General features: G+C 35.7%; 1 protein-coding gene across 1 annotated transcript in view; it reads right to left on the bottom strand.

Annotated features, from left to right (window-relative positions):
* LOC150084623 (uncharacterized) overlaps positions 1 to 26,416 on the bottom strand; it is a 174,065-nt gene that overhangs the window by 40,350 nt on the left and 107,299 nt on the right. The window contains exon 6 of the mRNA XM_090375360.1: positions 18,911 to 19,018. Coding sequence (XP_090231486.1) covers positions 18,911 to 19,018 — 108 coding nt within the window. The remainder of the gene's footprint in view (positions 1 to 18,910; positions 19,019 to 26,416) is intronic.

The raw sequence follows: 26,416 nt of genomic DNA, 5'->3' as shown, positions 1-26,416 counted from the left end.
GTAATACTACTGCGAATTTTCCTCACAATTGCTGTAAGTGTTGCTAGTTGTGAGAGGAGTTTTTCTAAATTAAAATTGATTAAGAATTACCTAAGATCTACAATGAGCACCTTGCATTTAAGAAATCTTGCAATACTGTCTATAGAACAGCAACTGAGTGATGAAATAGACTTTGACAATGTCATCGATGATTTTGCTAACAGAAAAGCAAGAAAAATAACATTTTAGAATGTTGGAATTATAGTTTTACTTCAAAAATAAACATAGTGTTTTAATTTATTTCCCTATATGTCGTTGACTTTTTGTAGTATTTTTGGTGTGTATTGAGAGGGGTGGCAAACTCAGGGACCACCCTGGGTGGCAAAAGCTCTAGCTACAGTACTGGTTTCACAAATATATGTGTTCTCAGTTCCAATCTCAATGTCCATTTTGCAACGTCTGCCAAGTCCCATTTAATTTTTCTGAGAGTCTCAATTATCAGTTGCATCAACCACTACTCATCTTAGGAGCCCTAATTATTTGATCTAAGATTTCTTACACTTTAAAGGTGATACTTGTGCAAGTGTCCACTCCGATATTCCTTGTCATAAGTTAATAACTTGGACTCTGCTTTATGATCTCCTCTAGCTTAAAATCTCTCTGTTTCAGTCTACCAAATTCTTCTGTTGTCTATCATCCTCCACACTCAACTAATCACTCAAATCAGGATAGACGGGTGAAAATTTGCTTTCAGTCAGAGAGTGATTGATTCTTGAATGGAACTTCCATTTGGCATTGTGGATGTGGGTAATCTGAATGAAGTTAGGAAAGAGTAAATTACACTGGCCAAAAAATAAATAAAATATATAATAATAATAATAATTTAAAAAAAAAAAAAAATATATATATATATATATATATATATGTATTTTTTTTTTTTTTTTTCATAGGCTCAAAGTAAAAGTTGCAGATCCTAAAGAAAATTGATCTGCTGACTCCAAAAATACATCTCTATCAAGCCTCCATTGAAGGATCTACAGAAATTTTAGAAACCTTAATGAATGACCAATTTCAAATATCATACAATAATACATGTGCAATCTAAAAAATGAGTGTGATTCATTTTAAAATACAGTTGTGCCCCCGTATCCACTGATTCAGTTACCTGCGGTTAATCACAGAAAAAAAAAAAAAAAAACTGAGAAACTTAACACATACTACTCGCATGTCCAATACAATGCTTCCCTTTATTTTTTACAATGTCGCATATAGTTTGGTCACCAACATTATAATGGTTCTTTAGAGATTCACCGTTTTCAAACTTTAGAATAATTTCAGGTTTTTGTTTAATTGAAAGCACAACCCATCATTTTCATGATTTCTAAACAAAAAAAAAAGTTTACTATAAAAAAAAAAATAAAAATTCTGACATCCCTGACATAAATAAAACAAAATTTGTCCTTTTGCTTTTGGTGTGATGAAACACAACAATTGACGTAACGCATTAAATCAAACTAAACATTTGGTCTCTCTCTCTCTCTCTCTCTCTCTTTTTTTTTTTTTTTGTTTTGAGCGGTAGGTGTGAAGACACCAGAGGTTGCAAGATAATAGGTACACCAATCTCCTAATGACGACTTATAACGCCGGTTCTTGTTGCTTATTTGTGACTTGCAAAATATCTGTTTATACCTAATTCTAGTTATTACTTGAATTTTATGATTTCTGGGTTTTTTTTTTTTTTTTTTTTAAATTTGGAGTCTTGAAGTTTCCTGGTTAATCCAATCCCGGTAAATCAAGAGTCTGTTGTACTTTATTATTACCGTATTTAATGTTTGTAATGTCTTACTGTGTGTTTAATTTATCAATTAAACTTTATTATACATACAAGAAAATCATGTTATATATATATATGGAAGTTTGTTCCAGCAATTAACCACCCGCTGGCTAAATGCAAATTTCTGCACATCTATTCTACATCTGTCTTTTCTTAATTTAAATTTATGCCCCCTTAGGTTTGTAATCTGAACAAGTGGAAGGATCCCATCAGAATTCAGTGTGCTCAACCCATTCAAGGCCTTATACACCTCAATCAGCTCACTGTCAGGTGCCTAGTCTCCAGCCACTGCAATTTGCAGAACTTAAGCCTCTCTTGGTAAGAGGATTCCTTCTTTCCCCTCACCAATCTTGTTGTCCTTCTCTGTACATGCTCAAGCAAATCTACATCCTTCCTAAAATGAGGCCTCTATACCTGCACGCAGTACTCAAGGCGTGGCCTGACCATTGCCTTATACAAAGGGATAATCATCTCCTTTTTCCTGCTAGCAAAATTCCTGTATATCACTGACAAAATCCCATGATCTGCCCTGACAGCCTGTCTGCATTGCTCAGAAAACTTCATATCTGACTGCACAATTACTCCCAGGTCTTTTTCATTTTCTACCACCTTAAGTGTAGTACTACACAGTTGGTATGTTTCTCTGGGGTTACTTCTACCCATATGCGGTACTTTACATTTTTCAATGTTAAACTTCATTTGCCACTTCTCAGCCCATCTGCCCAAATTTTCTAGATCCTGTTGCAGTAACACACTGCCATTACTGTCATTAACAACCCTGCCAACCTTTGTATCATTTGAAAACTTCGATACTAAGTCTGATATACTTTCATCAATATCATTGATAAATATACAAAACAACAGTGGACCCAACACTAAACCCTGTGCGACTCCACTAATAACATTAGTCCACGAAGAGCAGCACCCATTGAGAACAAGTAGAGGAACTGATAGGAATGCATTTTTATCGTGCAACAAAATTGCTTTTAAACTTAATTTTGAGGATTGTGTTTAACAATTGGCAAGGCTGCTAGTTCAGTATTCCTGTAGCTTTGTTTAAAATACATTATCTTTGAGAGTTTCTTTATTTGAGGCTCAATAAAAATTCCTATCAGTTTAGTATCTGTTAAATTGGAGACCACTTCCCTCAGGTAGCAGAATCCACGTTGTTTTTTTATCAAGACCCTTAAAGAAATTCTTTAGTTTGTTCAAAAGATCAATAATGCCTTTAGAGAAACACATCTTCCATAACAAAATATTTTGAAGACAATTTGTGGTGTTTCTGATAACATCAGGAATCGATGTTATCAACTTATCACAAAGTAATCCAGGAGTTTGCTTTTTGGATAAATTTAAATCACGAAATGTCATACAACTCTTCTTGCTTAATTAAGTGCAGCATGTTATAATTTTGTGATTAACAGTTTAAATCTGTTGAAGTAGACATTCTAGCAAAGTCTACAACACAAGAAGAATCCTTGCTATATTCATCAGTGCTTCCTTTATCCTATGATTTTGGAGGTATCAACAAGTGTTCATTATGTGAAACAGGCCTTACTGGAGATGATATGTCAAAATATTTGATGCTGTGCTTGCTCTTTTTGAATAACCCTAATATCTGTCGTGCAGAAATTGGAGTTGTCAATGTCACTTGTGTGAGTCTTGCCACACTACAGGAACAAGTGCATACCTTTAATTTTTCAGTTATTATGGTGTTTTATTTTCATAGCACATACGTCAAGCTCAAGTTGTCCTGATCACCAGGCTTGCAACCAATGAACATTTACTAATACTGCGGATTTTCTTCCTCCAGGTTTTTGTTGTAAACTGTCCACACACATAGTGAAAATTGTTAATACAATGCTAAGGGAAAGCACAGAAGAAATAAACAATATGCAATATATACTCAGATACACTGTACATAAAATTACTGCCATCTATGAACACATGTAGACATTATTATTTGCAGGTAACAACAGATCAGTGACATATCTATTTCTCTAAACCATAGTAAGATATCTGTATCATTAGTAAACACAAAAGTCCATATATGTAGATATTGTAATGTGAAGTGAAATTAAGAATTTTTTAAAAATTTATGCTTAAAAATTTATTGCAAATGACTAATATACTAGTGGAGATAAAAATCACGTTGGCCAGTGTTATTAGATAGGATGGACAGATGAGGGATAGTGGTGTGTTTTTTTTGGCTGATGCTATACCAGAGTGTTTCCTAGCATTAGCATTAGCATTAGTAGAGGCATTTGATGCAAGAAAGCAAGCTTATGCAGCATCAGCCAAAAAAAAAAAAAAAAGTAACATAAATAAATAAAAATAACCACTTCCACTTCACCCCTCTGTTCGTTCGAAATACCTGTCCAGCTGAGCCTTAAACTTATTTAGGCTATCAACTTCCACGACAAGGGATGGAAGTCTGTTCCACCCACCAACCACCCGCTGGCTAAAGGCAAATTTCCGCACATCTATCCTACATCTGTCTTTCCTCAATTTGAATTTATGCCCTCTCAGGTGATTTTTCTGAGCTAGAGGAAGAATCCCATCAGCATTGAGCATGCTCAAACCATTCAAGGCTTTGTACACCTCTATCAGATCACCCCGCTGGTGCCTAGTTTCCAGACACTGTAATTTGCAAAACTTAAGCCTTTCTTCGTAAGAGAACCCCTTTGTCCCATTCACCAATCTAGTTGCCCTTCTCTGTACTCGTTCCAGCAGCTCTACATCCTTCCTGAAATGAGGCCTCCAGGCCTGTATACAGTACTCTAGGTGTGGCCTGACCATTGCCTTATACAAGGGAATAATCACCTCCTTATCCCTGCTAGAAAAATTTCTATATATCATTGACAATACACCATGAGCTACTCTTGCAGCTCGTCTGCACTGCTCAGAGAACTTCATATCTGCCTGCACCACCACCCCCAGGTCCCTTTCATTCTCTACCACTGTCAGTGTAGTACCACAGAGTTGATACGTTGCTCTGGGGTTGCTGTTTCCCATATGTAGTACTTTACATTTGTCAATGTTAAACTTCATTTGCCACCTCGAAGCCCATCTGCTCAACCTTTCCAAATCCTGTTGCAGCAGCATAGTGTCAGTAGTGTCCTTGACAACCCTGCCAACCTTTGTATCGTCTGCAAACTTGGACATTAAGCCTGATATACCATCATCAATATCATTTATAAATACAGAAAACAATAAAGGCCCCAATACTGAACCCTGAGGGACTCCACTAATAACATTAGTCCACGATGAGCAGTGTCCATTGATTACCACTCTCTGTCTTCTCCCCCTCAACCACCCCTTTATCCATAGCAGCAACTTGCCTCCAATGCCACACTGCTCCAATTTGTGCAGCAGTCTTCCATGTGCAACAGTATCAAAAGCCTTTCTAAGATCCAAGTATATAATATCAAAGTTATTCCCTGCATCCAGTTCTTTTGTGACTGCATCATAGTATCCAATCAAATTGGTCAGGCAAGACTTCCCCTTAACAAAACCATGCTGTGTCCTAGCTATAACTGAAGTCTTGTCTAGATGATCCTGCAGTGCTTCTTTCACCAGTGCCTCCATTAATTTTCCGGGAACAGAAGTTAAACTCACAGGTCTATAATTACTTGTGTCAGCCTTTGATCCCCCTTTGTGAATTGGGGTCACATTTGCACATCTCCAGTCAATGGGTACCTCCCCTGAGTCCAAGGAAGCTCTCATAATTATGGCTAAGGGTTTGCTTACCTCCTTTGCTGCCTCCTTTAATATAACTGGATAGATCCCATCCACCCCAGGTGCCTTTCTTGTGTTTATCTTCAACAATTTCTCCTCCACTTTGCTCTCAGTTATTACAAGATTCTCTAGCTTACTGCTAGAGTTGAATACACCTCTGGCATTCCCCTCGCTGAATAACTCCTCATGTGTGAATGTCGATGCAAAATATTCATTTAGTTTGTTAGCTACCCGAGCAGGGTCATCAACAGTTGACCCATCGATCTCAAGTGGACCAATCTGATTCATCCCCTTCCTTCTAGAGTTTACATAAGTAAAGAACTCTTTGCTGTTTTTCTTCGCATCCCTTGCCAAGGATCTCTCGTAATCTGCCTTCGCCTGCCTAACCTCCTTTGTAACTTGGTTACAGATCAACTTGTATCTATCATAGGCATCCGTGTCACGTGTTAATTTGTATGTATCCCATGCATTTTTCTTCTCTGCCATATGCCTCATTAGTTCATCTGACAACCATTTAGGCCTAAACCTTGAACAATATTTCTTAGTTGGTATGTAAAGCCTAGTAGCTTCCACGATAAGTTCTTTGAATGCTTCCCATTTTGAATTTGCTGTTGGCAATATCATCAGTTGATCCCACTGTATAGAATTTAAATACTGTCTCAGTCCATTGTAGTCGCCTTTACGAAAGCAATACCCCTTCCCTTTACCCCTAATGGTAGTTACCTCTTTGAGTAACTCCCACTTCAGCACACTGTGATCACTGCCACCAAGTGGTTCATTTATCTGCAGATTCTGAATGCATGAAGAATCACTACTGATAATCAAATCAAGAGTATTACTCCCTCTAGTTGCCTCCCGAACATGCTGATGTAGAAAACAATCATCCAATAAATCCACAAAAGCCTTGCTACTGTGTGAGTGACCAGCCCCCAAATTCCAGTCAATATCTGGGAAATTAAAATCCCCCATTATAAGACTCTCTGATTTACTGGCCCACTCTATTTCTCCGAACAGTTTCTTATTATACTCATCAGAGTCATTAGGCCTATAGCACACTCCTACTCTCAATTTTGATCTCCCAATGCTTATGTCACACCAAACTGACTCGACACTGCACTGTCCAGCGATGTCGACTGGCTTCACTTCCTTGGATTTTATGTGTTTCTTAATTAATAGCATAACCCCTCCTCCCTTCCTATCCTGTCTATCCTTTCTGTACACATTGTACTCCCCAAATTCCAGTTCTGCATTTCTTATATCTGTGTGACACCACGTCTCTGAAATCCCCACAATATCTGCCTTTGATGTTTTGAGCAATACCTCAAATTCATCAAATTTATTTACTAAACTCCTAGCATTGGTGTACACACAAGTATACATGCACCTGTTCTTTTTCTTAGCTACCCTAACACAACCCATGTGTTTACTTGTACCCCAATGATTCCCAGCAGTCTCTGAAATATCCTGCATCTTATTTTCCAGGCTGCGGCTCATTCCAATAGAAGCAGTGCAAGAATCACTTTCACCTCTGCCAGTGGCTACTGTTAATCTATTAGTCCTTGTATCCCCCCAATCTAGCAGTTTTCCGACCCACCTAACATTGCCTCGATAGCATCAGCAAACATTCTTGCACCCTTTCTATTTAAGTGTATCCCATCCCTGTAGAAGCAGTCTCTCCTGTTAACAAGTACAGACCAGGCTGAAAAAAATTCTACCCCTTGAGCCCTGCACAATCTTTCCAGGGCCGAATTGATTGACAGGGCTCTCATCATATACTCCCTCCTATCGTGTCTGGGCAGAATTGCAGACACTTTCAATTTCAACCCTAATTCACGGCTTTTTTTCATCAGTGACCTGTACTTGTCAAGTAATTCCGCCGGTCTCCTACTCTTAATGTCATTAGTGCCAACGTGTACAACTATATCACCTTTTGTGCCCTTAAAAGATGATATCCGCTCTACAACGTCATCAACTTTTGCCCCTGGCAGACATACCCTGGTCCTATTCCACCTATCCTTTTTACAAAGCATGTTTCCCGTTTCCCTGACAATAGAGTCACCAACAACTACTAGTTCCTTTGGGACCAGCGCATTCTGCCTTGGGGGTTGCCGCTGTGTTTCGCGATGACCAAGTGCAAGCTCTGGCATTGGTGTGGGCAGCTGAGAGCTTGATGGGCCCCTCACTTGTAATCCTTCGAGGGCATCCACCCTATCCTTCAAGCTCTCATATAGGCCCATAACAACGCTGAGTTGTCGCCTTATCTCCTTACACTCCTTGCATCGCACACACACAAAGACATCCCCCATGGCAGTATCATGTCCCATACTTGACTGCTCCGCAAACATCAAGCAAATAGTGCATCTTACAAGGCTGTGATTCAGAGGACAACTGCCCCCCTCAGTTCTCCCCTGGGCCACAGCATTCCCATTAGCTTGAGCCCTTTGCTTTGCTGCTCTGGTTTGAGTCATGATTTAGATTTACTTTCAATAAAATTTCAATTTCTGTACAAATTTAAATCCTAAACTTGTATCCAAACACAGTTATAACGCTATATTTATGTTTCAGTAACGAGTGTTATCTACGGAATATTTACGTTTCAGTAACGAGTGTTATCTGCGAAATCCCTTTATATAACTTTCGTATCAAGTTATGTATTAATTATTTGTTTTTACTAATTATTTATGTTACGTAACCTAAGTGGTTATATGTATAATTAATTATGTTAAATAAAATTAATTATATTACGTTTGTAATCTAAGTCGTTATATGTATTTATTTAAACGTACAATTTAACTGCTAACGAAGTTCAACTAACGCTATCTAGTACGGTATATCGTATCACAAAGGCGGGAAAATTACGAACGGTTAGCGGAGTTGAAACACGTGGAAACCTTTACCGATACTTTTATGCAATTACAAGGCCGAGTAAAATACACCAAATTAATCAGAAAATCACAAAATAATGTTATACTACTAAATTTAAATCAAAAGTTTTAGAAAAACAATAATTTCAAATCAATAATTAACAAAAATCCACTTAGCGGCTTTGAAAACGACCGTCTCTAGTAGCCTCGTCAGCAGACTCCTATGCAACCTCATATGCAACCTCATATGCAGCATCATATGCAACCACTAAAATACTAATTCTACTTCCTTTCTTTGAAGCTTGACTTTTTCTCCAGTGTAGCTTGCCTAAAGTGAGGTAAATTTCCTTGCTGATTTTAACATTTGCAACATCAGATGGCTTCATTTTCTAGCTGGTCGAGATGTCCAGGATTAGTAGTAGTAATAGTGGCATGTGATGCAAGAAAGCAAGTGTATGAACTTATGCATCAGCCAAAAAAAAATTTCACACAACCATTCAAATCTAAATGTTTGTTCAGTTCCTCCTTAAATGAATTTAACCAATCAACTTCCACAATGACAGATGGAAGTTTGTTCCAGCAATTAATCACCAGCTGGCTAAAGGCAAATTTCCGCACATCTATTCTACATCTGTCCTTCCTCAATTTCAATTTATGCCTCCTTAGGTTCGTAATCGGAACAAGTGGAAGAATCCCATCAGAATTCAGTGTGCTCAACCCATTCAAGGCCTTATACACCTCAATCATATCACCTCGCAGGCACCTAGTCTCCAGCCGCTGCAATTTGCAGAACTTAACCTCTCCTGGTAAGAGGATCCCTTCATTCCCCTCACCAATCTTGTTGCCCTTCTCTGTACATGCTCAAGCAAATCTACATCCTTCCTAAAAGGAGGCCTCCAGACCTGCATGCAGTACTCAAGGCATGGCCTGACCATTGCCTTATAGAGAGGGACAATCACCTCCTTTTACCTGCTAGCAAAATTCCTGTATATCATTGACAAAACCCCATGACCTGCCCTACCAGCCTGTCTGCATTGCTCAGAAAACTTCATATCTGACTGCACAATTACTCCCAGGTCTTTTTCATTTTCTACCACCTTAAGTGTAGTATCACACAGTTGATACGTTCCTCTGGAGTTACTTCTACCCATATGCAGTACTTTGCATTTGTCAATGTTAAACTTCAGTTGCCACTTCTCAGCCCATCTTCCAAGATTTTCTAGATCCTGTTCCAGTAGCACACTGCCATTAGTGTCATTAACAACCCTGCCAACCTTTGTATTATCTGCAAACTGCGACACTAAGCCTGACATCAATATCATTGATAAATATACAAAACAACACTGAACCCTGTGAGACTCCACTAATAACATTAGTAAATGAAGAGCAGCACCCATTAATTATCGCCCTCTGTCTTCTCCCACTCAACCATCCTTTTATCCATTGTAGCAACTTACCCTTAATACCATTCTGCTCCAATTTGTACAGTAGTCTTCCATGAGCAACTTTCCTGAAATCTAAGTATATGATATCAAAATTATTTTTTGCATCCAGTTCCTTTGTAACCACATCATAATTTCCAATCAAATTTGTCAGACAAGACTCCCTTAACAAACCCATGCTGTGTCTGAATTATTGCTGCAGTCTTGTCTAAATGATCCTGCAATGCATCTTTAACCAGTGACTCCATTATTTTACCTGGAACAGAAATTAAACTAACTGGTCTGTAATTGGGGATACATTTGCACATCTCCAGTCCGTGGGGACCTCCCCTGAGTTCAAGGATGCTCTCATAATTATGGCTAAGGGTTTGCTTAGTTGCTTTGCCGCCTCCTTTAATATAACTGGATAGATCCCATCCACCCCAGGTAACTTTCTTATGTTTAACTTCAACAATTTCTCCTCCACTTTGCTCTCAGTTATTAGAAAATCATTACGCACCCTGCTACAATTTGATAACCTTCTGGCATTTTCAATCCTTAATAACTCCTCATGTATGAATGTAGATGCAAAATACTCATTCAGCTTGTTTGCTATCTGAGCAGGATCATCAACAGTCGAACCATCGATATCAAGTGGAATAATCAGATTCTTCCCCTTCCTTTTAGAGTTTATATAAGTAAAGAAATCTTTGCTGTTTTTCTTAGCATCCTAAGATTACTTAATGACCTCATACAGCTTGTTCATTTACCTACCAAAATGGCAAACAATCCTAACCATCCACCAAACACCCTTGATCTTTTTCTCACAAATAATCCTTCCAAGTATACGGTTAATGTTAGTGGTCTTCTAGGCACTTCAGATCACAAATTGGTGATAATTTCTTCCAATGGAACCTCTCTCTCTCATAGTCAATTTCACACCTCACCTCATATTGTTTGTCATTAGAGGAATGTGAAATGGGATGATCTGCACAATATATAATCTTTCCTTGGGTGGAATACTATTTTAAATCTGATCCCAATTTTTGCTTGGATTGTGTCAGTGAAATGATGCTTGTTGGGGATGAAATTCTTTAATTTGCATTATACCCTAAATCTTATCCCTTATCTATACTTTTGGTTTTTCAATAAATGTGCTAAGGCTGTTGAAGATAACAATATGGCACAAGAAGGCTGAAGAGGCCTCTTGTTCTGGGGTTTCATACTAATAGATAAATATATAGTCCAACCGGAAAAACAGAACGAAGGTGTATTAAAATAATAAATGGGGTAATACAGGCAAAATACAATAAAATAAAATAACATGACCACAGAAGCTTTTGAGACCATGGGTCTCTTCCTCAGCTGGAAAACGCATAAAATTGTTATATATGGAATGAAGAATGTGCTGGGCATTGTCATGCCAGACAAAAGGAAAGATGGTATCATTATTCAAAAGGTGTCTTGCACATGTGATGGCTCGTTGTACCAGAACTGATGTAAACAAGGAGACAACGTCAAAGGAGGTCATGATCTGGTATTTGGAAATGGCAATAATGTTTTTGACAACGTGCAGGAATTATTCACTGTTGGAAACAGTGTGGATGGTATTTCCTACAGGGGGTATCAACAGTCGGGTGATATACTTTGAAAGCTCGTATGTTGGTGAGTTGCAGCGAGAGACAATGGGCCTTAGAGAGATGCCCGGCTTGGGTACTTTAGGGAGCCCATAAAACTAAGAGCTGACGCGTGCAGCTGCCAACGTGTAATTTTCGAGATGTTTTTAGATTTAAACCAGTCATTAACCAACTTATTAACTCTAGATTCTAACAGCTCCAAGACTTTGATAGGAGGGTCATGCACTGGTTAATAAATGTTGGGATCGATTAGAAGGGAGAGGGCCTTATTCAGATCGATTCATAACTATGGTGCAACATCCTTTGTCAGCGGGCAGAATGACTATGGTGTCGTCTCTTCTAAATGAAATAAGAGCCACAAGCTGACAACGGAAGCAGTCTTAAAGTGAATCTCATTCAGAGTTTTCTCAGGAAGATGGGCCAGAGATAACTCTATTCCCATGGCGAGCTCTGTCATGGGAGATTTTCGTGGTAGGATAACAAATTTCGTTCCAAAAGTTAGAAGCTCAATTTGCTCACTAGATAAATTTATTGCTTAAGTTTAAGACAAAGTGTGTTAGTTGTCTGAAGGCACCAGGGGCTTCCCCCATCTCTGCAGTTTAAGATAAAGCAAGAGTTATCCTCAGAGAGGTTTCTGCAAGTTTGTTCATGGTGTGGGTCTCAGAGTAAGCAGTTGAATTTATTTTGTTGGCACAGGCGGTACACTTCAGACTCGCAGACGGCTTGTGAACGTAGAGTATGGATGACGTTAGAGAAGGTTAAGTAAGAAAACAAACCTTTGAGCTCCTGGATATTAGCATTTGCATTAGTAGAGGCATTTGATGCAAGAAAGCAAGCTTATGCAGCATCAGCCAAAAAAAAAAAAATAAATAAATAAAAAATAACCACTTCCACTTCACCCCTCTGTTCGTTTGAAATACCTGTCCAGCTGAGCCTTAAACTTATTTAGGCTATCAACTTCCACGACAAGGGATGGAAGTCTGTTCCACCAACCAACCACCCGCTGGCTAAAGGCAAATTTCCTCACGTCTATCCTACATCCGTCTTTCCTCAATTTGAATTTATGCCCTCTCAGGTGATTATTCTGAGCAAGAGGAAGAATCCCATCAGCATTGAGCATGCTCAAACCATTCAAGACTTTATACACCTCTATCAGATCACCTTGCTGGTGCCTAGTCTCCAGACACTGTAATTTGCGAAACTTAAGCCTTTCTTCGTAAGAGCACCCCTTTGTTCCATTCCTGGACTTACTGATGGTGGCTCGTTGTAGTTCTTGGTGTAAATAGCCTATCCAAATCTGCAAGGTTCTTAGGCTGAAATTGAGACAGGCACGCTTCATTTGGCCATGACTGAAGTATCTTTTGTAAACCGCCATCCCCCAGTGACAGACATTCCCTGTACATGATACTTTCGTGGTCATCGGGAAGGATTTTTGGAAGATTACAATGGCAATTTTTTTATCACAAGTCCATTTACCTTTCTACTATGATGACACAATGAAAAAAAAATTATTAATAAGCCATCTGGTTCAGTAATTTATTTAAGCCCTGCTATCCAAAATGAGTTATCTAACTTGAATACCAACTGAAGAAATCTGGGCATTTACACTATTGTGTATTATCAGGCCATATTGCCAATGTGTTCAGCCACCCACAGACAAATTCCCATAAAAATTACATGCTACCAGTAAGCACATGGCAGCAAATCAAAAATATATTGAAGCACCATAGATCAGACTCTGGTTTCCTCTGTAGCAGGGGTGTATAGCAAAAGTAGGCAAAGCCTAGGGACCCTACTTCACCAGGGCCCATAAACAGATGCAAGTAGGGGCCGCCCCTACTATGCTAGGGCCTATAGACAGACGCAACATGTAATGAAAATATTTTTCTCACTGAGCTCTTCAACAATGTGACACATTTAGAATAAGGAAGGAATTATTCTTATATCTTATCACCAAAACATAACAAACCCAGGTGTCGGCAGTCTTTATTTTGCTTTTAAAATACAGCTTTGTATAGTGATCAAATACCCGTTTGGTTACTGTATGTATCATATCGTATGGTGTTTGGGCTTCCCCAACTTGACAGGAGGACAGGGGGGGGATAGGGCCCACGAATACGAACATTTAGCCATATACGGTGGTCAAAAGTTGTTAGTTGATTAATTTCAATTCAAGTTTGTTCAAGTTCAAGTCATTATCAAAACAGCAACTGACATACAAAAATATATTTGTTTATTATTGCTATTTGTATTTAAAATATAAAGTTTAAAATTAAATTAATAAAATTTTTAGTTAAAAATGGATGAAAAGAAAAAGGGAAAGAGTGGAGCCCATGAAGAAAGCAAAAGAACAGGCAGTCAATAAATTACCTAAATCAGATAATTTCTTTACAAAACACAGTAATGAATTATGTCCAGAAGGTAAAGAAAAGACCAGTATTGAATCGGAAAATGTGGAAAAGAATGATACTGGTGTAAATATATCTGCGGATCATTTAAATCAAGCAGGGTCATCAAACGAAAACAATTCAACAATTACAGATATACCTTTGTTGGAAATTAGTGTTGAACGAACTGCACTATTTATTCCCTCAAGTGATCTTGGAGAATACGTGGACATCAACATTTCCAATGAAATAAAAAGAAACATTATCAGTTTGTCACCCCACAGACCTAAAGGACCATTTCCAAGGGATCCTGAACACAAAATAGAAGTTTCAGTGACATGTACTACTATTCTACTTCAACGTATGGTCCAGTGCATATTGCCAACCATGCTGGCTGTTTTCAATTAAAAGACAGTGGCGTTCCGGACTACAAGATTGGAAAAAAATCTATATTTTCAGATAAAAACTCACAGTGTTTCTCAACATTATATCGAGGCATGTGCCATACATGAAATGTGGCAAAAGAACGCAACAATTGATAAAGATCTTGAGGAACAAGTAAGATACAGATCTTCATTTTGGAAAATGGTCTAGAATGGCTATTTTGGATAAAAATTCTTTAGCATTTCACGGTCATCGGCAAGGATTTTTGGAAGATTACAATGGCAATTTTTTATCACAAGTCTATTTACTTTTCTACTATGATTATGTAATGAAACAAATTATTAATAAGCCATCTGGTTGAGTAATTTATTTAAGCCTCGCTATCCAAAATGAAATAACAGGACGTTTAAGTACCAAATTAACAAAAGAATTAACACTCAAAATTAATTCAGCACCATTCTATTCAATAGTTTTAGATACTACTCAAGATCTCACAAAAAAAGATCAATTAAGTGTTATTGTACGGCATGTTCATGTAATTCACGACAAAAATGAAAAATCCAAAGATTTTGAAATTTGTGAAATGTTTTTAGGATTCTATGACATGAATGATCATTTGGCAGAAATGATGACCTATAATATAATGAAAATATTACACAAACTAAATATTCCCATTGAAAAATGTTATGGTCAGGGATATGATGGGGCTAATGCCATGAGTGGGATTTATAATTGTGTGCAGTCACACATTAAAAGGATCCAATCAAATGCAGAGTACATTCATTGTGCAAGTCACAATTTAAATTTAGTTATCAATCGATTCTTCAAATTTTGTATAATTTTTTTGGAAATAGTACAAAAAGATGGGATCTTCTTTATAAATTTATTGGGGAATCTGAAGTTACATTAAAAAAACTCAACCCTACTCGCTGGTCTGGTAGATTACAGTCAATAACAGCTGTGAAAGTTTGTTTTGTGATATTATAAAAACTTTGACAGAAATTAATCTTAAATCAACTAAAAAAGCAGACCGAGATGAAGCGCTTAAAATAATGAAGCAAATGATGACATTTGACTTTATATTAATTTGTATATTTTTGAATAATGTGATGTGCAAAATTAATTATGCTTCAAAAACTCTACAGAAGCATGATATAGACCTTGATGAATGTACTTCTATATTGGATCGAGTCAGTAAAAATTTACAAAACATTCGAAATTCATATGAACAAATCAAATACAAATCTGAGCAAATTCCCAAGGAAATTTGAAGACAAATGCCAACGTAGAACTAAAAGACAGTATAAATGAATTAGCTTCAGATTTTTTTGTTTGATAATAGAGATCAGTTTTTTAAAATCAGTGTTTTTTACTATGTTTTAGACAAAATTATAATACAAATTAAAAATCATTTTGAAAGTATGAAGTTAGTAAAAAATTATTTTGCAATACAAGAACCAAAAAAAATAATTAATATGTCAAATGGTGATATTTTAAGTGAGTGTGAAAATCTCATAAAAAAGTAATCATCTGTACCCCAACTGCTGATTCAATATTGTAATTTAATCACACTTATTAAACAAGATTTATCAGCAGACATGTCTATCAGACAATTTTTTTATTTGTTAATTTGAAAATATAGTGCCCTAGAAAATGACTTTTCAGAAATTTTTACTTTATTTATGTTATTTTTTACCCTGCCCATGTCAGCTGCCTCTGCCGAAAGATCATTTAGTAAATTACGAATAAAAGAAACGCTACTGGTCAGAGTAGACTGTGCAATCTTGCATTGTTGGCTATTGAGCATAAATATACCAGTAAAATGGATTTAAAAGATATTTTTAATGATTTTGCAAATGTAAAAGCAAGAAAAGTAACATTTTAGCTTTTTTCGTAAATTTATTAGTTACAGTATAATTTTTTATGTTTGTCAAATTGTATTTAATAAGTAGTATAATATTGTAAGATTAATTTTCATGTTTTTGATGTTTGTAAAATTATAAATAAATCGTAAATAAAATACATATTTACATTATTAAAATGATTTAACATTTTTTTATATTATACCTAATTAAAATTTATTTTAATAAAAATAATGGGCCCAAAATGATTTCTTGCCTACCTAAGGGCCCAAAAAACTTATCTATGCCACTGCTCTGCAGTTAACAAGCTTAGTAATAATAATAATAATAATAATAATAATAATAATAAAAAAACTAATAACTCACTTCACAAGTTTATATGGCATACAACTTCAATGATAGTAATTGCTTCAAACGAACAATATGAATGAGCTAATGATATGTAACACAAATGGCCAAAATCTGGGAGATTTTTATTTAGTGTGGTGAACAGAATACTGGTCTTTTAACACCAAGGGAAAACTTTTCCATATGGTGAGAAAGAGCAATATTGCAAAGCAATTACAAATTATAAAAGCTTAAAAAAATAAATAAAAAATGTAGCAGCCTAGTGATTAATATAAATATAAAATATTAAACATAATCAACAGAAGGATTAATGTAGCTACCAAAAATCAAAAATAGAACAGAAGTGATCACATTGTGCTGAAAAGTAAAATGAATTTTGCAGAACTTTATGCCTGGTTTCTGAAAATTTTAGCTGGTTCCTAAAATATTTATCCCACCTGTGGTAGGATGAATGCAAACCTGGGGTTGTGGTACTTGGATGGGAAGATGCTGGCAATGCAAACCTTTCAAATCAGTTATGTATGCTGTGCATGTGTAGAGAGTTTAAGCTTCTATTATCCATTGGTTGTGGATTCCTTACTATCATGACCCTACTTTGCTGTATTTTAGGATGTGCCGTCACAGCAAAAAAAAGGTCATTAGAACACATGACCAGGAGAGAAATATAAAACCCAATCGTCTGTATAATTTTGAGAACCTGACGTTATCTAAAATCTCAATTAAGAGACTTTGCAATTTTAATGTTTGATCCAAAGGCTGTAAAAGTTGAAGTTATATTTGGAGGCAGAAAGTGCACCAAAGCCTGCAGAGACCTTCAATTTAAGGGTGTGTATGGGGCAGTTATCTACAAACAATAAAATCTTCTTGTTTTCTTTTAAATTCCAGGCCCCAGTTATAAACTGTTCTTTTCAAAAACTCTGATGTCATTCTTGCTCTTTTATTGGTCTCGTATACTACTACAACCATACAAAATTCTTGAAACTTTTTTTTTTTTCCAATATTCAGGTAGCTTTCTTTTTCCCATTCCCAGCATATTTGCAGCACCAAAGATTATTATTTTCTCCTTTAACATTTTACCTTTGACGTTTTTCACTCTTATATCTTAGTCTTATCTGGTGCCATTTTGTAAAATAACCTAGATTCGTCTATGTTGAAAATTTCATGATCTTCATATGATTCTTGTAATTTTGGTCATTTTGCTCACAGTTGATCATCACAAAACTCATAAAGGCACACTGCTAGCTTCACTTATTTTTCCACAAATAATGCTGTAAAGCATATGGAAACATACCCAACTTGATAACCATTTAAAATTGCCTTTTCTGAAATACATATGCAAAGATTTTGCCTACAAACTCAGTCCACTTATTGGAACATTTGTTTTGCTGAATTTTGAACCAACAGTGCCTCTTTGACATTTTTTTTTTCTGGGAACTTCTAATTTTATTAGTTTTTCAACGTAATTGTTTCAAAAGCTTTTTATCTTTGCACACTGTTTCCATGTGAAATCAGTTGATATGTTGATATAGTTGAACCTGAAGTACCAACTCTGCAGTTAATTTGCATTCAGTATCTCTGGTTCCAATTTCTGAATAACTGAAGTGTTTTCATCGACATTAAACACTTTTTTGTTTTGAAGTCTTAATACTGGAGGCTTAATAATAAGCTAAGACTTATGGGAAAAACATCTCGCAACTTCCAGCAGATGTAAAAAGAGAATGAACAGTAATCTAAGAAACTGAGAAGCCAAAAAAAAAAAAAACTGGCAAGGGCAGTTTTTGCAATGCTAGTTTATCATTGTTAGCATGTGGCAACTAACTGAAGAATGTTCTTACATTATAAGGAAAGAGTACTAACAGACATTTTAAAACTTGTTGCCATAATGGTTGATTGTGATTATTGAAACTTAAAGCAAAGACTTATTAAAAGGAATGGTGTTTATACAATTTTTTATAAATGCAAACTTAAAATGGCCGATGTAGGTTTGCATTTATATTTGGCAATGCAAAACCAAATTCTGTTAATGATCCTGTATTTTATGTGTCAAAAAATACCAGCTTTACAAAATGACTTTATAACTAGTAGCAAATACATACCTCAGTGTGACAGAATTTGGTCATTATAATTAAATTTGTTGTAATAAATGAAGTTATTAAAAATGTAGCTTTTGCATTTAATATACAGATTGGTTTTAGGGTAGTCTTGAAATTTATGTGTTTATATTATTAAAACTAAAAATAGCTGCATAAAGTGGAAGACAAAAATTGCAATACAAATGGTGATACCTCATCTGTCACCATATTTCACTTAATAACTCTGTAAAAACAATACAAATTGTTTATAAAATGACTCAACTTGGTGTATTTAGGAAGATAGACAGGAAGATCCACTAATCTCAAACTAGTGATTAATTTCAGTTAAATTATTAGAAATTTAAAAAAGAAAAATACACATACGTTTTCCTCTTCTAGTTCTGTAATAGCCAAACGTGATTCTACTAATCTTGTGGTAAGATCAGCTATATCTCTTGTGAGAGAAGATTTTTCTGTTTCAAATTTATCTACCTGAGGAAAAACAACACAAATGAAGAACTGCACTACTATTTTAAACACTTATTAATAAAAAATATCAATATAAAAATATAAAATATTAATTAAAAACCACTACTGATCTGCCTATGAACTCACGATGCCAACAATTTTATTATGTTTAATATGTCCTTTTTATATGTAAAAGCAATTTATATATTCACAGGTTTCGCAATTTACATATTCACATTCACCGGTTTCAATGGAGTCACATGAGGTGCCTTGTTTCCACAAATCAGATATCAATTTTAGTGAGTTACTCTCCTCTTCCAGTTTTTTATTTTGATTTATTTAAATTTAATTTATAGAACTGGTTCAATTATAAGAATGTCTGGTGCATAGGAGACTAACTTTGGTCTTAATCCATCAACTAGATTTATTAGTAATCTTCATCACCAACTTAAAGAAGAAAATCTAGAAAATTCTCTTTTCCCCCCACCTCGATGCATAAAGGAGCACTTAGACTGCATATTTTTGAACTAAAATGCTTCTCAGGTAATATTCAGTGAGTCACCTGTTTTTGATTTGGATTGTTTTGCTCTTATAACTGAGGCTGCACTTGTAAGGAATGTTAGTTCCCAGGTGTCGTCTTATTCTTTATTTTTTAACTCAGAAGGCAGTGTATCTATTAAGGAAACTGACTAACAGTGGATTAAACTGACTAAGAGTGGATTAAACATTAATCCACTCTTAGTCAGTTTCCTTTTTTTAAACTTTTCAGTATTCATCTGTGTCTTTATTATCATTGAAGATTTATGGTAATGACTCGTACACCATCTCACTTTCATTTATAAAATCCACGTTTGAATTTTGCAGCTGTCAAGGTATAATGAACGTTCGGTTATCCATTCTTTTATAGATTAAGAAAAGGTGTACTGTCATAATATGATTGTAAAGTCTGACAGTAATTATAACTTGTTCTCTCAAGTTAAAAAACTTATTGAGAGTACAAAAGCTCAGGCATCTTATTATGTATTTGTGACCATTCTGTTAGCAGATATGTGATTCTTTTCCTGCAGGCAGACTTATGGTCCTGAAGTCTTTTACTTTGGAGGCTGGGCTGCTTCATCCATCAGAGGTGAAGTATCTGATTTTAATTTTGTTCCAAACCTGAGTTACTTTACCAAAATATTTCCTGCTTTGGCTTCAGTCAGCATTCTCAAAGATAATTTGAAATCTATCATCAATATTTTGAGAGATGTGTTAGCTGTGGGGCTTGAGGGAATTCCAAATTATGCATTAAAGCTTGCTTATTTCTATGTTTTGGATGATTTATTTTATCATGTTTATTTGTTTCTTTATTGGAAAAAGCTTTTCTTCCCGAGTCATTCAATGTATAAAGAGTACCTGTACTGATTTAATCAGTACATTAAAATAGTGATGAAAGGACGGATGGACAGACAGACGAACAGACAGAAATGGGCCTAGAAGTAAAGCAATAATTCTCAGCGAATTTATAACTGGCAGAATTTATAACAGTGACATTTATAACCAGCAGAATTTATCACAGTAAAATTTATAACCAGCAGAATTTAGAACAGTTGTTATAAATTCATTGGGAATTATTGGCTTACTTATTTGGTCTCTGTTACAGCCCTCTTACATTCGTTTCACTCGGTTCGACAGTAAGTTGTCATATCCTGACTATTTTCTTTCATCCTGATATTTTGCTTTCTTTGTCAAAATTCAGGTAGGGCTGTTTGATATTCATAAATTTTTTCTTTAACTGGATTCAATTGGTTTTAATTATAACTTAATTTTGCATTTTACTTGTTATTTATTTTAGTATTATTTTGTTTTTGTTTTTTATTTCTTTTTCTTTTTTGGTCTCTGTTGGGTCAGCTATAATGTATACATCTGCTCGCTTACTGCTGTGTTTCCTTTGGTTTTGGCTGCTGTCCCTTGATGGCGTAATTAAAATCTTAGGACCTACAGCATTAAGTATCATTTATATATTTTCATTTAATTTTATTTATATAATTTTTTTTAGGTAATCTGCTTTTATTTTTCAGGCACTTTAATTTTTTCCACTGTAGCTACACCTGTCAGGTTAGCACTCCTACCCATACACTTATCTAATCTATTTGCCTATATATATATATATACAGCCACTCCCCGATTAACGTAAGGGTTGCATTCCACGGAATGCTACGTAAGTCGGAATTTCCCTAAATGCTTATTTAGGAAAATTCCACACTTGCAACTATACGTGCTGAATTTGATAGAAGCAAAAAAGAAATGTTCAACAAACACGTAAATAGAATTATTAAATTTTTTTATCTCATATGCAGGAAAAATTGCAAAAATTTCAAAATGATAAAATTACAAGAAGAGAGAGGAGACAGCATAACGTCAGCAAGTTTATTAACTTTCTGGCATCGTTTCCAGAATTAACTCTCCAGCTGGTAAGCACGCCGCTGCGGAAGTTGAGGGCTGTGGAGATTTAGAAGGTTTTTTTCCCCAACACATCACAATTTCTCTGCAGCTGCATAATCAGCACTGGTGACTACATCGCATGCTATAATGTTTTGGAAACCAGCGCGATGCTTGAACCTATTAAATCACCCACTGTTTGCCACGAACTTGGCTTGGGGTTTGCCGTACTTATAGTTATCTCCATAAATACTTCTTGCTTGAATGGCTGTTAGATTCGGGGCACTTGCTTTTGAATCTGATTTTTCATCCATATTATTAATAGCTTTTCCATCTTCGATATAGCACCTGAACGCTGTTTTGTGATCACTGTTGGAGCGGACTGGCCCCAGTATGAAATACGTTGATCCTTTAACATGTTCTTTTATACGCGCACTCTCCCTTAAAATAGTATTCACTGTTGAAGCAGCGAGACCTAATTCCGTGCAATCGATGACAAACTTTGTCGTGCTTTGTACTTCTTAATTAATCATCTTCATTTCTAAATCAATTTTGTTTTGTTTCCCAGCACTGCCAGCACTTGCACTTTCTGTAAGTCGCTTTCCCTTCACCATTGTAATCAGTAAATAGGAATGAAGAGAAGATCCTGAAAATTTATTTGTTTTTTTATAGGATTAAAGATTTCGGTGATGGGGGAACACATTTCACCATAATAACATAAAAACCTACACAATTCCACTTATTGGGACTATTGCAAATAAGAACAAGTTTACTACCCATTTATAATTAGATGCACTAACAGAAAAGCCCAATAAACCGGAAAGTGCAAATTGTTTTTATTGTTTTATGGTAGTGACCTCCAGAAATGTGTTTTAGAAAAATTTCACAAAGGCATTCAAAATTGATTCTTATAACGGAACATATGATAATGATGAAAGTGTGGTGCGATTTCCATTATAAAAATGACCTTTAAGAGAGATAAATAGCCTAGTTATATAGCGAAAATTTCAAATTCCGAGGTCTTGGAACAAAGTAGCAAAAAAAAAGGATGAATTTCCGTAAGTCGAGTATTATGTAAGTTGGGGAGTTCCTGTATATATATATATATATATATATACACAAACGTATATGATCAGTGTATTGGGTAGGGGTGCTGACCTGTCAAGTGTAATTACAATGGAATAAATTGAGAATGCCTGCAAAGTAAAAGCAGATTACCTGAAATTAAATAAAATTAAGCTTAACATAAAAATAATAAAATAGTACTTAATGCTGTAGGTCCTAAGGTTTAATTACATCTTCAAGGTGTCGAAAGGCAAAACCAAAAGCCACCACAGCAATAAGTAAGGTCTCTGTTTCTGTTATGATGTATACATACAAAGCGTATACATCATAGCTGACCCAATGGAGACCAAAAAGGAAAGGAATAAAAAGAAGAATATAATTCAAAAATAAACAAATAAAAGTAATGTTTTTGTAATGTTTTTTTGTAAATAAAGTTTTTGGTCTCTGTTGGATTGGCTATGATGTATATGTTTTGTATGTATACATCATAACAGAAACAGAGACCTTGCTTATTGCTGTGGTTCTGTCGGTTTTGGCTGCTGACCCCTTGAAGATGTAGTTAAAATAGGACCTACAGCATTAAGTACTATTTAAAATAGAACCTACAAGCATTAAGTACTATTTTATTATTTTTAAGTACTATTTAAAAATAGGACCTACAGCATTAAGTACTATTTTAATGTTAATCTTAATTTTATTTAATTTCAGGTAATGTGCTTTTACTTTTCAGGTATTCTCAATTTATTCCATTGTAATTACACATGACAGGTCACCACCCCTACCCAATACACTGATCATATACATTTGTCTACATTTCATTACGGTTGCTGGGAATTTCTGCTATAACCAGTAGTGACCAGGATCCATAATCCAGTTTAATAAATTAATATTTTTTCATTTTTTTTTTGAAGTTCAGTTTTGTCACTACATCCTATTATTTTTATTTATATTACACACACACACACACACACACACACACACACACACACACACACACACACACACACACACACACACACACAGTAAATTTGACAGAGACAGCAAGAGAATGCACTGAACCATTCAAGTTAATTATGAGGGTATCACTAAAGTTGGGTGAGAATACTGTGGCTTGGAGAAGTGTTAATGCATTGTTAATATACAGAGGTGGTTCTAAGAGCAAACTGGGTAACTACAGACTGGGCAGTGTGACTACAGTGGTAGAGAAATCCTTGGAAACATTTAGATATAAAATTCTGAAGGCCAAACAACATGGTTTTGTTAAGAGAAAACTACGTTTAACTAATCAAGTTAGATACTTGGAAAGTCACTCATTAGTCGGATGTAGGAAATAATTTTGAGATTATTTGGATTTTAGCAAAGCATTTGATTCAGTCCTGTATCAGAGGTTACTGTGTAAACTGGATCGTGTTTGTATCATGAGTCAATGAAGGGTTGCTGGGCAGGAACCAGGTGTATATGATTAATGGTTACTATTAAAACTGGGCTAATGTTAGAAGTGGAGTTCCCCAAGGATTGATTTTAGGACCATTATTGTTTCTTGCTTTTATTTCTTGATGTTGAATTGATGTTGCTTTTGTTTCTTGATGAGGATATGAGGTCAGAATTTGCAGATGATGTGAAGAGTGGGAAAGGATCAGCACTTGTTCAGGACAACTTGGATAATCTTAAAAGATGGTAAGAAAAATTTCAGTTGTTAATGCAGCAAAATGCCAAGTGTTACACATTAGCATTAGTTGAGGCATATGATGCAAGAAAGCAAGCTTATACAGCATCAGCCAAAAAAAAAAAAAAAAAAAAAAAGTCCCATCTCATCCATTAATTTGTTCTAAAAGTTTGCCCAGTTCTTCCTTGAATTTATTTAAGCTATCAACCTCCATAATGACAGATGGAAGCTTGTTCCAGCAATCAACTACCAGCTGGCTAAAGGCAAATTTCAGCACATCTATTCTACAACTGTCTTTTTGCTATTTGAATTTATGCCCCCTCAGGTTTGTAATCTGTCGAAGAATCTCATCAGCATTGAGCCTGCTCAAACCATTCAAGGCTTTATACACCAAAATCAGATCCTCTCACGGGTGTCTAGTCTCCATATGCTGCAATTTGCAGAATTTAAGCCCTTCTTAGTAAGAGGACTCCTTTGTTTCCCTCAACAGTCTTGTTGTCCTTCTCTATACTCATTTTAGCAACTTTAGATTCTTCCTAAAATTAGGCTTCCAGGCCTGTAATGCAGTACTCAAGGCGTAGCGTGACCACTGCCTTATACAAAGGGATAAACACCTTTTCCTTACTAGCAAAATTCCTTTTGGTGTATCAAAATACACTATGGTGTATCTAAACACCGATATTATATAGCAAAATTCCTGTATATCATTGACAAGACCCCATAATCTGCTCTGGCAGCCTGTCTGCACTGTTCAGAAAACTTCATATCTGCCTGCACAATTACCCCCAGGTCTTTTTCATTCTCTACCACCCTGAGTGTAGTACCACACAGTTGGTAAGTTTCTTTGGGGTTACTGCTACCCATATGAAGTACTTACTAGTACCCAAGATCTGGAGTTTTACCAATTGCGCTAAAAGAAAATCCCAATAAACAGGAAACTGCAAATTGTCTTTACTGTTTTATGATCTCCAGAAATGTGTGTTAGCATAATGTGAGATGATAATAGTGGTTTCTGCCTTAACTGAATTTCTTTACAAAATGAAATTTTATAATGGTAATAACGGTCAAAATTTCATTTAATTTTGACTGTTATCATGGTGCTGACTAAGAGAATAAGTGACAGCGGTACTAATAAATCTACCAAGAAAAGGAAAGTGATCGATTTGGATCAGAAAATTAAAATAATAAGGATGTATGAAAATGGTCAAACATTAACAAGTATCGCGAGGAATTTAGATTTGTCAGTGTCAACGGTGAACACAATAATAAAGGACAAAGACAGAATACGAGAAGCAGTGAAGGGATTGGCACCAATGAAGTAAACTATAATAACCAAGGCTACGAAATACATATCAGTTTTGACAGTACAATAACATGCGTTTTTTGTTCCTTTTATGTTTTCTTTTCTTATGTGCCACTCCGGCTACTTCACTGCTGTCTCCAGATAAAGTTTTAATTGAACTAATTAAAAATATATAACTATTTTTCTTCATTCTTCTGAGGATATTATGTGGGATTTTGTAATTCTGGCATATCAGGGATGTAGTAGAATATTTTATTAGTCATTCCCGAGTTACGTAAAACTCGACTTACGTAAGAAGTCCTGGAACTTACCTCTTACGTATGTCGAGGACTTACTGTATAAAAAGATATAAAAAATTATTTTTTGCATTCAGTTCCTTTGTGACTACATCATAGTATCCAATTGTTCATTAGACAAGACTCCCCCTAAACAAACCCATGCTATGTCTTAATTATTACTGCAGTCTTTTCTAGATGATCCTGCAATGCTTCTTATTCAGTGACTCCATTATATTCCCTTGAACAGAAGTTAAACTAACAGGTCTGTAATTACTCGTATCACCCTTTGATCCCACTTTGTGAATTGTGGATACATTTGTGCACTGGGAACCTCCCCTGTGTCCAAAGATGCTCTCATAATTATAGCTAAGGGTTTACTTACTTCCTTTGCTGCTTCCTTTAATATAACTGAACAGATCCCATCCACCCCAGGTTCCTTTCTTATGTTTAACTTCAACAGTTCCTCGTCCACTTTGCTCTCAGCTATTACAAAATCATTTACTTTGCTCTCAGCTATTACAAAATCTTTTAGAGTTTGATAAGCTTCTGTCCTCCACTTCTCTACAGAATTCCTCATGTGCAAATGCAGAATCAAAATACTCGTTCAGTTTGTCAGCTATCTGAGCAGGATCATCAACATCGATATCAAGTAGACCAACCTGATTCATCCCTTTCCTTCTAGAGTTTAT

The sequence above is a fragment of the Mastigoproctus giganteus genome, chromosome 6 (assembly GCF_048544385.1).
Source record: "Mastigoproctus giganteus isolate SK-2022 chromosome 6, ASM4854438v1, whole genome shotgun sequence".
NCBI classification, from domain to species: domain Eukaryota; kingdom Metazoa; phylum Arthropoda; class Arachnida; order Uropygi; family Thelyphonidae; genus Mastigoproctus; species Mastigoproctus giganteus.
Note: the sequence above shows the minus strand (reverse complement) of the source record. Positions and strands in the feature narration are given on the sequence as shown.